Source organism: Myotis yumanensis, unplaced genomic scaffold (genome assembly GCF_028538775.1).
Source record: "Myotis yumanensis isolate MYYU_CA2020_CCGP unplaced genomic scaffold, mMyoYum1.0.hap1 SCAF_3, whole genome shotgun sequence".
NCBI classification, from domain to species: domain Eukaryota; kingdom Metazoa; phylum Chordata; class Mammalia; order Chiroptera; family Vespertilionidae; genus Myotis; species Myotis yumanensis.
This window is the reverse complement of record NW_027223754.1, coordinates 8,667,621-8,682,971: the sequence shown is the minus strand read 5'-3', so window position 1 is coordinate 8,682,971 and position 15,351 is coordinate 8,667,621. Positions and strand designations below refer to the sequence as shown.

Below are 15,351 nucleotides of genomic sequence, written 5' to 3'. Positions count from 1 at the left end.
TCCATCCATTGAATTAGCAGCAGGGCGAGGAATGACTATCTCACTCGTGTGAATTTGGAGAAGGAACTATTTTACCATCACCTTGCCCCATGGGTATACAAAACATAGCATCCGTTCATCTGAAGGGCCTCAAAGTGAAATCCTTAAAGCAAACACAAAATCAGGGCTGACCCAAGCAAGCATCCAAATGAAGCAATGTCAGTATTCGACACCTCCCTGCCTTGTTGCCACTGTTCTCAGACTCTGGCTGCTTTCCCCTGCCCTTCCCCATAATCCAATCCCCTCTCAACAGAGGCCCTCAGGAGCCATCCCCACAAGTACAAGCCGCTGACAAGGTGTACTAGGAGGACCAAGTACTGGCAGGGGAAGGCATCTCCAGTGCCGGTAGCTCAGGCTTCGGGCCAGGCCAGGGAAGAGGAGGTTTTCTAGGAGAAGGTGTTAGGCACCACATCTTGCCCACCCTTTGTCAGACACCCCCCACCGACGCCAACTTCATCAGGTGCCCCCACCCAAACAAGTGCACGGACGGAGAGGAAGCCAGGGAGCCCTGTCCCTGATTTATGACATGATGTTTGAGCCCACATGACAGAATAGTTTTGTTCCACCTAAATGTGATTTTCCGACTGAATGAAGACATGAGAAATACACCATCCTTATTCCTGAGCAGTGTTCCATATCATTAGCTTTTCAAAGTTGGCTTTAAAAAAACCAAAATGCCCTGAAATGTGGTTCTTCTATTCTTACATTGGCAGATTTACACAACTGTTATGAAAACAGCAGAAACCAGTTCACTGATTTTTTTTTTTTAATCCCCCTCCCAATACTGATAATATTTTAGAAGCACTGGGACGTCTTTGTCTTAACTGCACATCCAATGCTGCCTGACCTCAGCTGCTAGAATTTGTGTCTTCACCTTTCAAAATGCCAGTCCATGTTAATATGCATTAAAATACAAGCGACTTTATTACCAAAAATTCAATGGCTGAATTTGTTACTGATCAATGTCACCAAAATATATGCTCTCAAAGAATTCAGACAGAGAAAGGAAAGTGGGTAGCATTACTGATAAGTAATTTTTTATGTAAAATTTTTTCAAGAGAGTTTTTACATCAAACACAATTTCTCCAGAACCTTTTAAAAAGGAACTTATGCCCATAATACCCCTACTCTTTGATATTAGCTCAGTTGATCATTGAGCATAGAATACATCCATTTCATTTCATAGATGGACAACATCAGATTTTCAAATTCTAAATCTAAGAAAACACGGATTCAAACTATGAAACCAAACCATTTTTAAAAAATTCTTTTAGTAAAAAAACAAAAAACTCTTTTTTATAGTAATTCCCACTCAGTGATTTAGAAGATATATGTCTGAGACATGTTGCACATCTCAATTTAGAATCCTTCAAAAATTCAACTTGCAAACTGCAGTTAATTACTTCTGCTTATAGATAGCTAAAACTGTAATTCCTTGTTTTCATATAGCTGAATAATACACACGGCACTTTTTTTTATATTCTGTACTATTGTTTAACGTCTGAATGCTAGATATCTATGACTGGCCAATTGAAATGTGGCTCTGGCTTATAAATGTTAAAATGTTTGAACTCAACTCATGGATGTTATCATCTTTCGTGAATATTCCTCATTGCGAGTTTTGAAATACCGAGTGATTTAATTTCCATGAGAGTCTACATAGTTCTATTTACAAGCTTACCAAAGACTTATGTTAATAGGTCTTTATAATGATAATAATAGAAATGCTAAAAGCAATATTAATGTTGTGTATCTTCTATAGTTTCACAGAGGTGTGAATTTTGTTTTAAACCCATGCATCTGTCCTGTTTAAGGTTTCAGGCTCTGTATAACTATACTCCTAGGAATGAAGACGAGCTGGAGCTCAGAGAAAGTGACGTCATCGACGTGATGGAAAAATGTGATGATGGATGGTTTGTGGGTAAGTGGACAGTTCCTTGCAGACACATTTGCCCACTTTTAACGTGCTTGTGTTTGCTCCCTGCATGGGTGGGTACAGCGGTCAGGCTTTCTTTGAGTTCACAAAGCCTTTGATCTTCCATACATTTGTATGTCATCCCAAGGCAACTGCCTTTTTAATAGAGTTGAGCATTGACTGCTCCAGGTAGATGTGGTTTTCTGTTGGCTTTATTTCTGGTTCACCTGGGAGAAGAAAATTTCTTTAAAGAGCACCAACCAGGAAAGACTGAGATGTAAGAAGAAAAACAAAACAAAAATGGTCCCTAGATGAGAAGTACTAATACTCTGTTCCGTGGAGAGTGTCAGTTGTCAGCCGTGAGGGTCAGTGTGAGAGAACAAGGTCGCTCACCCCCATCTAAGGCCGCTGTCGTTACCCTAAGAGGCCAGGGCTTCCTTAGCCTTCATTTGTGGAGGAAGGAGGGAGACAGACGTTCCATTCTGACCACTGGAAAGACAGTCTCATTCTCACATTTTGAGAGAAGACTAGATGTCTTCTGGGAGAACATTTGTGGACAAGAGTATCAGACACCAGCGCACAGGCCGTCCTCCTAGTCTTTGTCTCCTCTTCACCCGACTACCTTGCTCACGTCCCCCAGTGAGTTTCCTGCTTCTACAAACCCTGCAGGCCTTGCTCACATAGGGAAGCCTTGGGAACACAGAGTCCCAGGCCCACACGTACGAACTGCTATTTCATGTTATATTACCCCCCTTTCATGTGTTGCTTCTCTTTGCAGGAACCTCAAGAAGAACCAAATTCTTTGGTACTTTCCCCGGAAACTATGTCAAGAGGCTGTGAAGCACCCTCCCTCCTGCGTATGCTGCGTCTCAGAACCTTGCCCGAAAGACCCCGCAGGCCTCCCGCTCTCATGCCTTATGTTTCCCGTAGAAGTCACCACCATCCCCACCTCCACCTGCCGTCCAACCACCAGCAGAGTAACCGCCGGAGTCTTGGGGGGTTGGCAGGCCTGTTCCGTGTGAAAGTGCATACCCCTGCTTTCTGCTCTAACCTGGAAGTCTGTACGTTAGGATCAGAAAGAAAGTCACCCTACTTACAAAGGGGTAAATATTGGAGGCAAAAAAATTGAAAAGTGTCTCGAGGAGGCTCCCTGGTCCACTTTGAGGATGTCCTCCCCCCACCCCCCGGCGACCAGAAGATGGTTTATCACTAAATACGTGGTGTGTGTGTCCACACTCTTAGCTTGGCAGTCTGTTTTCCTTTCACAAGTTTGCCTAGAGCCCTCGTTTACACAACATGACAACCTACTTCAGCTATTATTCGCCTGCACTTACATGTTGTAATATGCACAGTGATTGTTACACAAGCTAAAGCAAGCGTAGGAGCGTTCATTCGGATGAGTGTGATTTTTGTGGATTGAATGTGGGTTTTCAAATAGCAGTCTTGCCCTGCGATTCCTTTGTACTTTTTAGAAGTGCAAACAGTAAGTGAATAAGAGCTTTGGGTAGTAATCATGAGAATATAAGAGATTTAGCTAGACTACAAAAAAAAAAATATTGTGTTGTAAAGTTGCGTTGCTATTTTATATTAAAATGTAATAATCAGCATCATAAACAATGAGCCCTTAGTGTTTATTTATCTGACAAAATTTAAATGAAAGCAGTGTTAGTGAGAGGTGCAAAGAGTTATTCTAACATAGACACTTGAAAGTATCCGTAAGCAATATTCCTAGGTAGGCTCTCACTGGGTGTGCACATAGCCGTTTGCGATTGTATGAGAACAGGCAATCCACATGATATGTCATACATTTTATGGAAATGTAAAAGAACCCCACGCATTATTTTATAGAAATAGAAAACTTTAGAAGTATCACAGGTATGAAGGCTGGTTTTAGCAAGGATTATGATCAATACAATTATTTTTACTATAATAATTATTTTTTTCCTATGGAACTCAGAATCCTGGCTTCGTCTGAAGACAGGAATATGTTGAGCCTGATTTTCTGGTGTGTATAAAATGCTTCCTCAGAATCCATTAGGCACTTTTTAGAGGCAATGTTAACCCATCCAGGTTCTGTTTTCTGCCCTGAGGTAGAAATTTACAAAACGATATTGGGACCCGGGAGATTTAATGTGGCGAACAGTGCCTGAATTACACACCTCCTGAGAACTAGCTTTGTATTTCTTATGACTTTGCATAAGAACTATTCATATTTGGATCTTGAGCACCTTATAGAGAAAACTTTTTATGGCATTTCTTCTGTGGACAGTGACTGATCTTTTCACAATGTAAGTAGACTCTAGAATTTTGTACATATGGTTGCTCCTTTTTTTTTTTTTTTTTTTGTACAGACTATTTAGTTGTTGCGAAAACAAGGGAATTTCCTAACTTGGTCTTTATCCTTCACTTAAACTAAGCTAAAGATGATTCTTTGTATAGCCCACAGATCATAAGCACGCCTCGATAGTGTGATTCTATAAGATAGCATTTATGCAAAAGTTTATGAGCTTAAAAGATCTTAGCAGCCAAACTGAAATGTATATAAGTATCCAGTACAGAGGGGTTTCAATAGGAAGAAGGTAAAGAAACACCTTTGAGTAGCCGACCTTGATTACTGTCAAGTTCACAACCAGCTTTATATTTTAAAGGCCTTGGGTTTGAAATTAGGTCAACTGCATGCAGCTTTGCTGATAAATGAATAATTATCTTCCATGCCATTTATGAGAAAAGACTTCAATATCTGTTGCCTGTCATATTTAAGAAAAATTACTGTTTCTACTCTCTGTACCTGGTTTTGAAAGGAAAAAAAAAAATATTCCTACTTGGCTTTCAGGTCATTGACTTTGAATTCTTACAAGCAAAGGTCATTGTGTTTTTCTTGAATAGACATCTAATAAATTTTGCTTGGAAGTATACGTCAGTCTTTCTTCTTGACATTTATCCTTAAGGGAATTGTGTATTTTATCCATTCTGTTAGATAAGCTGAGAGAAAATGCATTTGCTCTGTGTTCTCTAGACATACCAATGGAAGGAAAAAATGTATCTGCCTCAGCTCAGAGAAGAAATGCTTTTTTTATCCTCCCCCAAGGATATTTTTCCCATTGATTTTTAGAGAGTATAAGGGGGGAGGGGGGAGGGAAAGAGTGAGAGAGAGAGAGAGAGAGAGACATCAAACCCAAGATCCTTCAGTCCACAGAGCAACAATATAACCACTGAGCAACACCAACCTGGGTGAGAGGGAATTTTTTAAACCCACCACCGAAGCTTGCTTGCTTAATACACTTCAGTTAAAAATTGCTCTTCAGCTAAAACAGCACATTAAAATGTTTCTGCCTGATAATCAGCTATTTTTTCCCAAGGAGAAGTTAATTACAAGAAGATGTAAGCACTTTCCCAATTCGACTGTCTTAAAATTCTCCCAAACCTCCGTGCTAAACACACTGCAGATTACACTGTGCGCCCCCAGCTCAACAGCTATGTCCTCTACCTCCTCCCACTCCACCATCCACATGCTCTGCCATCACCAACAGCCACCACTCCCAGCGGCACCTGGCTGTGCCCCGGATGACAAGAAAGGTATGTGTTCCATCCAGGAAAACAGTCTTTCCCCCAGGAAAGCTCACTTTGGTCTTTAAAAGTGTACAGTGACCCGTGAGTACATAATTTTGGTTATTGATATGTTGCTTTTTAATATACTTTTAACTTACTTCAGAGAGGAAGGGGAAAGGAGAGAGAAACATCAATGATGAGAGAGAATCATGGATCGGCTGCCTCCTGCACACCCTCCACTGGGGATCGAGCCCACAACCCGGGCATATGCCCTGACCGGGAATCCAGTCGCAACCTCCTGGTTCATAGGTGGGTGCTCAACCATTGAGCCACACCAGCTGGGTAATTGATCTCTGTTAACTGAGATTGAGTTTGCCCATGAGCTGTGATCATTATGGCTGTGGGCCTGGAGGCTGTGGGCAGTGAGCCCACACAGCAGCTGGTGGTGGCTTTGGGAAGTGCTTGGTAACGGTGTCACTGGGAGACAGGCAAGCCCAATGTGTTCTAGGAACACGGTGTGCTCCCAGGACTCCTCAGTCTACAAAGCCCTAGGGTATGTATCCCAGCCGTTCTCTGCTGGGTGACTCACTAAGTGATCAGGAGCCTTAGCTCACTGCTAAATTCAGCCCCTCCGCAGGTCAGGAAAGTTCCAGCTGAGCTCATGCACATACATATATCTTGACCCAAAAACCTTTTGGTAGGAGACAGACCTCTGCCTAGCAAAGCTTCACCTGTTCCTTTGGGGTTTCTTGCTCATCTTATTTCCTAAAATATGATGGCTGACTCAGTTGTCCCAACATCTTCCAAAAATAAGTGCCATATCAAATAAGCCATTTAAATACATTACCATTAACAACACCAGTGGGTGGATATCAGATCTTGCACTGATATTACACAGAAAGCTTGAGAATGACTTTTTAAAGTATTTTTTAATTACGCAAGCAATAGATGCATATTGTTGAAAAATAGAGAATATATATGAACAAAAAGAAGAAACAGAATCGCTGAGAGTCCCATTTTTAGGGTAAAGATTACACTTGGAAACATATCCCTCTGGAGTATTTTTCTGCATATGCATAGAAGTGTGTGTGTGTGTGTGTGTCTCTGTGCGTGAGTGTGCATGCACACATGCGCACACGCGTAATATGCAGGCAAAAGTGGGATCATACTGGACATATTATTGTATAACCTGTATTTAGTACTGAGTCAGGACTCTGAAATAAAGTGAATAAGTCATGTTCTCAAGTCAATTTGACAATAGGTTTATAAAGGAGTGAGGAAAAGTTGAAGTCAATCCCCAGGACTCATGAAAATGCAATTAATTTAAAACCAAGAGACAAAAATTACAGAATTACCACTAATAATGTTGCAATCTGAGGAAATGGTAGAGGAAGGAAGGGTGAGACTAGGAGAAAAAAGAAAATATTTATTATCTCCATACCATAAGCCATCACATGCATTAGGCATTTATATAGCTACGGAGTGGCTAACGGAAGAGAGATGTTAAATTGAGAAATATGTGAACCACAAAGCAATTGGGTGCAAGATCCAAACCATCCTGGGGGTTAGCAAAGTGCACTAAGTTTTGAGTTCAAACAGAGAGAAGAGGGTAACCAGTGAGTAGTTCCGCTTACATCCTTCTCCCCTGCGCGCACACACATACATGTAGAGCCACCCCAACAGAAGATGACAGTAATGTAAGAAAAATTCAGTAATGTAAGAAAAAATTCTAGGTCCCAGGGGGTAAAATTATAGTAAGATCTTCCTACTCATTAGTTACTCCCAACTTACGTAGACGAGGAAACCCACCATCAATCCACCCTACAGCACAAGCTCTAGGGAGAGGAGTCCCTCTCTCTGATCTTGCCTTTCTCCATTGTCTTACATGTCTGCACATCATTCACAGCCTGCGGAGTACCTCTGGTGAGTTTGGAAGTTTCAACAGTGAAATGCTTTATGGAGCCTTAGGTCATGGAACTACATTTTGCAGAACCTTTAGAATATAAGGCTAGGCATTGAAGCACCATCGCTCTGGGCACGTTCACTGGACTCATCTTGGTGGCTGCAGCTTTCTGTGTGGATCTATTGAGAAGCTATCCAAAGCTTTATATGTTTCCATAGGCCCCAGGGGCTTCTGGATTATTCTTTTGTTAACCCTCAGGACTCTAGGTCCCCAGCTTTTGCAAGGGCTGCTTCCATGCTGGGTGCACTGTCTATGAGAGACACAGTCCATTTCCCAGTTATAATTGTGCAACTTGGCAGGATGACTGAGTGGACATCAAAGCAGCAGCAAAGGGTACTGGATCCTTCAGATAATGCCTCAGGCCCTCAACTCCTGAGATCTCTAGTCAGCACCTAGTCCACAACACCAGACTATTTGATCCACTTGGTTTCACCATATGTTCTCAATCCCTTGCTTCAAGAAGTCATCTCAAATGCAAGCAGAAGAGCCTTCAAAGGAAGTGTCAGCAGTCTGCTAGTTTCCATTCCACAAGGGACAGAGGATGGCATTGAAACATTCAATCAACTGCATTTGTCACTGTGTGTATGTGTGATATACATATACATACACATACACATATACACATAAATATATATATATATACACACACACACACATACACATATACACATACATATAGGGCGGGCCAGTGGTCGGCAAACTCATTAGTCAACAGAGCCAAATATCAACAGTACAATGATTGAAATTTCTTTTGAGAGCCAAATTTTTTAAACTTAAACTATATAGGTAGGTACATTGTTATTAACTTAATTAGGGAACTCCTAAACTGGCCTTTGTTAAAAACGTCCTCAATCTGATTGAGGTACGTTCGCTGAGGTCAACCCCTTCCAACTCTCCCATCCACACTCATCTTGTATACTTTTTTCGTCTATCTCCTTTTGTTCATCCTCTCTATATGTCCAAACCATCTCAACATACCTTTCTCAATCCTTGACACTACATCTTCTTTCACTCCACAACGTTCCCTAAAATTAACTTAATAAACCTTACTTAAAGTTTTAAGTCTTAGTTAAACTATAGGTACATTGAATAAAACTTGATATCATACTTAATAACGATACTATTTATTGATAAAATTAAATTCCTTACAATTTACCTTACAATATCCATAAAATTAAATCATTACAATGACTGACAAACACTAATGTGAACAATGGAGAGGATATAGCAAATGCTGTAATTGAGAGCATTGAAAAACATCATATTCCACTCGATAAAATTGTCTCAATTTCAACAGACGGGTCGAAAAGTATGACCAGCGTAAGAAACAGCTTTGTTGCTATTTTGAAAGAAAAAATTAATCACGAGATACTTCCCATTGCAACATTCATCAAGAAGCGCTTTGTGCGCAGACATTTCCAGAAGAAATTTGCAAAGTTATGGAATTGGTGATTAAGATTATCAACTTGACCTTTGAGTGGCAATAATCCTAAAAGTTCTTCTTTAGGACCTGTAGATGAAATAAATCGTACAAAAAGTGAAACTTGCGCTGTATCATTTATGTCACAAGACTCGTCAACTGCTATTGATAAAGCTGAAACCAATTTAAGATCTTCGACTTGCTGGTTGGTTATATTCGAAGACATTTTGACTGTTCTATCTTTCACTGTTTTAGCAGACAATGGTAACTCTTTTTTTTTTTTTTTTTTAATTTTTATTTTTTTTTATTTTTTTTTTTCGCTTAAAGTATTACAAAGGGTATTACATAAGTGTCCTTTTTTCCCCCCCACCCTTGACAAACCCCTACCCTCCCTTACCCCCCAGTGTCTTATGTCCATTAGTTATGCTTATATGCATGCATACAAGTCCTTCGGTTGATCTCTTACTCCCCTCCCTCCTGCCCCCCAACTCTCTCTGGCCTTCCCACTGCAGTTTGACAATCAGTTTGAGGCAGCTCTGCCTCTGTATCTATTATTGTTCAAAAGTTTGTAATGGTCTTTAATATCCATGAATGAGTGAGATCATGTGGTATTTTTGCTTCATTGACTGGCTTGTTTCACTTAGCATAATGCTCTCCAGTTCCATCCATGATGTTGCAAATGGTAGGAGTTCCTTCTTTTTAACAGCAGCATAGTATTCCATCGTGTAGATGTAGACAATGGTAACTCTTCAATTTTTTTTTTTAGAATATCTGCTTTGTTCTTAAAATCCCAAAATAGCTCTTTGGATGCATTTATAAAACAACTTTTTATGTATTTGCCATCTGTATATGGTTTTCCTCTCTTAGCAATCTCTTGACTAACCACAAAACTTGCAATATTAACATTGTTGGAAGATTGCATCCAGTAATTAAATACAGAACTTGATTTTTCTTGACTCTTCTGAAGTTCCTCAACTGCTTTCTTCCTTGCATCACCGACAGGATATTTAGTACTAAACGACACGTGTTTAGTTGTAAAGTGTCTCTCCAAATTTGATTTCTTGTTATGCCCCAATTTTGCCTGACAAATAAGACAGGTCGGAAGGCCATTTAAGTTTAGAATAAACACGAAAGTCTCGGTCCATTCAACTTTAAATTCATGGTTCTCGTCTTCCATTTTTCTTTGCTTCTTCTTTGTAGCCATGTCAAACAGGGCACCTAAAAAAATGTTTCATTTTATAATAATAAAGCCACCAATACAAAATAATTACAATTCGTAAATTGATGACAAAAATACCTGTAGGATTTGCAGCTGGTTGGAAAAATACAGGTAATTTTATGCTTCGAGTAGGTACCTTTGTCATCCACGCGAGATTTGCGGATGCAACTAGCACTAACCACTGCACATGAGACTGCTGGCTGACTGGCTCACTCAACTCGGGCATGAATCGCGCGCACCTCCCCCGAGCTGCGTATCCCACGGCCCACCTGCACCGCTCTCCCATGGCCCGACCTACTGACACCCCCCACTTCTTCTAACGCCACTTCTTCAAAATAGATTCTCTTAGGCCGAAAACCAACTTCTGCGCATGGGCCACGGAGTTTCAATCGCACTGTACATGTGCGCCCGCACGTGGTATTTTGTGGAAGAGCCACACTCAAGGAGCCAAAGAGCCGCATGTGGCTTGCGAGTCATGGTTTGCCAACCACTGGGGTGGGCAAAAGTAGGTTTACAGTGGTGAGTACATGAAACACAGTTTATTCTTGTATTATTAATTAATTATTGTATTATTTTCCATTCAAACAATTGTTAACCCACTTTTTCCCACCCCTGTATGTGTGTGTGTGTGTGTGTGTGTGTGTGTGTGTGTATGGGCACTGTTAAAGTATGAAAAGATAGAAAATGAAAGCTAGTAATATCAGAGTTGTTCATTGGATAATCACAAAATATCATTGTTCTTCTGCATAATGCAAGTATTGATAAGGTCATGATGAGGTACAAGCTCAAAATTTATAGACAATACTTATCTTGGAAAAATCCCCATGGACAGAATGGCTAGGAATCAGTATACCTTTTCTAATGACTCACTCATTATTCTTTAATCATATCAAGTAAAATTGGTCTCAAAATTAGATTGGCATAAATATTGATTTTGTTGGGTCTGTAATGCAATGCTAACCTGTAGCTGCCATTGCTCAAAGACACTAGCCCAGCGGTTCTCAACCTGTGGGTCGCGACCCCTTTGGGGGTCAAACGACCCTTTCACAGGGGTCACCTAAGACCATCGAAAAACGCATATATAATTACATATTGTTTTTGTGATTAATCACTATGCTTTAATTATGTTCAATTTGTAACAATGAAATTGGGGGTCACCACAACATGAGGAACTGTATTAAAGGGTCGCAGCATTAGGAAGGTTAAGAACCACTGCACAAGCTATACTTGAGCCAGTGACACTACTTGGTTCTGAAGATGAGCTTTGATACAAGGAATATGATATCAAGGCCAAAATTCCACTCAAACTTGGCACGCAAGGCATTCTGGCTTTAAGATTCCTGACTGAATGCCACCAACATCTCAACTGGGGCCTGAGCTGTTGATGCAGCAAGACATGACTCCTTTTGAGGATTTACCGAGCTCACCTTAGTGACTAAATAGCAATACAGTATGTTTGATTAAAAACAAGAGAAAACACACACACGCAGACATTAACCGTGGTTGGCAAACTGCGGCTCGCAAGCCACATGCGGCTCTTTGGCCCCTTGAGTGTGGTTCTTCCTAAGCCTTAGGAGTACCCTAATTAAGTTAATAACAATGTACCTACCTATATAGTTTAAGTTTAAAAAAATGTGGCTCTCAAAAGAAATTTCAATCGTTGTACTGTTGATATTTGGCTCTGTTGACTAATGAGTTTGCCGACCACTGCTAAGCTATTCAGGACTTGTGTATGTCTCCATAAACCAAACAGGGGAAGAGATTTGCTTCTTTCTTAATAAGAAAGTCCCCTTCAAAGGCTGTTCCTATACACACTAGCCATTTGTTAGTTTCTCAGAGTTGCTGATAGCATAGGTTTCTACTTAAAACTATTGGCATTTTCCTCCTAACCCTTCAGCAAAGAAAAAGAGTGGTTGACAGAAATGAGTTAGAACTAGCAAGCTGACCTTTGACATAATTCCTAGGAAAAACCCCGGGACTATTTGTTCAAAGTATTTATAATATTGTTTTCTCTCCCTCTCCCTCACTCTGTTTCTCTCCTTCTCTCTTCCAAGGGAGTAATCTCAAAATGCTCATGAACTCTGAGCTAGTGCTATCAAGACCTCCCATGCACCCAACATCTCTCAACACACAGAGTTATGCCTTCGGTCAGCTGTCAGATGCCCTGACAACAAGCTTAGCAGACATCTGCCCATGGATTAATAGGCCTGGTATTTCTTTCATTATCAAAGATAAATGCTAGACAGCTGTATTAAAACCACAGCATACTTCTCAACACTGATCATGCATAGATGAGATGATCTATTTTCTAAATGGGGTCATGAATAATCTTCTTACCTCAGGAGACATTTTTCCCTGCAACAAGAGATTTAAAACAACAAGGACCATGGTGTCAACTTCAAATCCAAATGTGTCTGTCTAAGCCTCCTTTTTGACTTTGTGTGATAATGACATATTATTTAAGGATCATTCTGGAATTCAGAGTTTATTTTTAAAAAGTATGAAAGAGTGAATGCCTCACTTTGCCAACACAAGTCCTATAAAACAGTATGAAAAGCATATTTTCAAGTTCAGACTCGTTTTTTTAGGCCCTGACCTGGTGACAACTTCAGATAGCTTAGAGAATGAGGACAGTAAAAAAATCACATGTTTATCTGAGTAAATGAGATAAAATATACAAGCAGAATCTAACACATAGTTGGCACTAAATAAAGGCTAGTTCCCTGCCCTTCTTTCCTTTTTGAAGTTAACATTTTGGCTGATTCCAAGTAACACCAAACATTTCAATTTACTTATTAGATACTCCTCAGGCCGCACTGCCAAATTTCATAGCCTGGATGCTTAAAGAGGACAATCAGAATATAGCATTTACAAATACATTTAAATCAATATGATTTTTAAAGCAGATACTGTATTATATAAAACAGGTATTGTAATTTTTCATAGTAAGATAAACAGTTCATAAGAAGGAAATGATCTAAAAACAGACCTAGAAGCTACTAGTATAAGTAGAAAGGAAACAGAGCAGAAAAAGTGGATAAAGTGCTGCTAGCCATCAGCAATATGGATGGTTCCAGCACAGAGATCTAGTGTGGTGTCGAGGCTGCAGAAAACCCTAGGAGGATGAAGGGGGGCGGGTATACGACTAGACTGGAAGTCTAGAGCCTGGCATTACAGAGCCCCACACTACACTCATGACATCTGTGACATGAGAAGTTACTGCGATGGCCGAGAGTCAAGATCCTCATGGCCAAAATGAAGAAAATCAACTGAATCATAAAGATCCTTCTATTTCTAAACTGTCCATGCAATATTTAGGGGACATAATTCAGGAAAAAACACCAGTAGATGGAGCAGCAACTGGATATGGATCTCAAAGAAATGGAAATTCATTAACTCTGGGTCAGAGGCTGGAACTCCTGCACTGGTAGGGGGACAGGGCCAGACCGTGAGCGCAGTCTCCTCCATGGGCAGGTGCAGTTCAAGTACAGCACAAAACAAAGGGCATGAAGACACAATTTTTAAAAGATTAAAACAAAATAAACACAGAACTACCAAGCATATAAATAACTATACAACCCCAGGAGTCAAAAATAGAATCAAATATAATTTTTCACCTAGCAAATTGGCAACCACACAAAAAGTTGTCTCCATCTCATGTTTGTGAGAAGGTACATTGATAGAATTTTTGAGATTCATAACAAAAACTTTAAAATATTGTATATTTATTGATCCAGCAATGTCACTTCTATATATTTCTTCTACATACTTACTCCATATAGTTATCTATACATATTTATTCTATGTTTGTTTATTCACCAGAAATAATTATGAATGTGTTCATATATTTAGCTATAAATATGTATTGTCATGTTATTTCTGACATCAACTAATTATTAAAAACCTAAATATCTAATAATAGGGGAATGATTAAGTAAATTATGGCACTTTTTACTATGAAATGCTGTGCATTTGTTTAAAAATGCCTCATGGAAAATATTTAATATCTAAGCATAAACTATACATATTTATGTATTATGTACATATATGTGTAAAAGTAACTAAATATCAAATCCTGTCTTAATGTAATCCATTCCAAAGACTTAAGCACTCAGATTAGGAAAGAATCACTCATCAGGCTAAAAACCACTTGGTCTTTCAGAATAGCCCCCTTCTGTGCCTCCTGCCTAGGACAGTTCCCAGGTGCGAGGGAAGAAAGAGAGTTTAACATCCTCGTAGTGGGAAAGATCTGGGATCTTGGAGTATGTCTTCTACTTCTTCTGGTCTCCAGGGCAAGGCCCTTGTGCCCTGGGTCTCTCCTGACCTTCAGGGCTGAAATCTGAGGTGCTGATCTGCTCCCCCTGGGTTTGGGATCAGGATAATCACTCACTGGCTGACTCAGCCTCATGTTCACTCCTGCAGGCTGCAGACTCCTGAAGGCCTGCCAGGCCCTCCCCCTGCCTCTGGCCCAGCAGTGTCCCAGCCTCTGCTGCAGGATCGCCTTGCATTGCCATCGTGAGCACCAAGTAGATCCCTCTCTCCTCACTCTGCATCCCCATTAGATAAAGAACAGGAGCAGCTGGGAAAACTACACTCCAGAGCCCCCTTTCTGCCTGACCACGGCGTTCCCCTGCTTATGCTGATGTGGCTGAGCTCCAGACTGCTCTTGAAGTAATTTCGCCTTAAAGCTTAGGCTCCAGAGGAGAGCAAGAGACCGCACGCGGCACCTCCCCCTCTTACTCTTCATTCTTTCTCCCCTTCTCCATCTTTCCACCACTCCCCAGGACAGAATATGGCCCAGGTTTTCTTTTACTTCCTTTACACCCTACCCTCTTCCTCTTCCTCTAGTGGAGTATACAGGGGTCTCTTCTCTGAACAGAGCCCCCTCTGACCAGTTATTCATTTGATAAAGGGAAGTAGGAAGCCTTTCTCAAGAAATAGCTTACAAGACAATAGCTTCCATCATTCTTTTTCTGAATCACAAAATATTAATTTTGAATATTACCTTGGTCTTTCTTTTAGCATTTCTCCTATGAAAATTATATTTAAATAAATGCCGAGGGCAGAAGAAGCAAAGAGTTTTGACTAAAAAAAAAAGAAAAAAGAGAGAATTTAAAGACTTTATGTCCATTATGAAGTTATTTAAGAAAAAGAGGCAGCCTAACTACATAGACAAAACAGAGAGACACCGGGAGAGAAAGAAGGCTTGGAGGATGCTGAAACTTAATGAAGGAAATTAAGAGAAA

General features: G+C 40.3%; 1 protein-coding gene across 19 annotated transcripts in view; it reads left to right on the top strand.

Annotated features, from left to right (window-relative positions):
• Positions 1-4,869, top strand: part of SORBS2 (sorbin and SH3 domain containing 2) — a 200,439-nt gene extending 195,570 nt beyond the window's left edge. For all 19 annotated transcript variants that reach the window (XM_070408216.1, XM_070408222.1, XM_070408214.1 and 16 more), the window contains 2 exons: positions 1,854-1,960; positions 2,733-4,869. In XM_070408216.1, the coding sequence (XP_070264317.1) occupies positions 1,854-1,960; positions 2,733-2,794 (169 nt within the window). In that variant the 3' untranslated portion in view covers positions 2,795-4,869. The remainder of the gene's footprint in view (positions 1-1,853; positions 1,961-2,732) is intronic.
• The last annotated feature ends 10,482 nt before the right edge of the window (positions 4,870-15,351 follow it).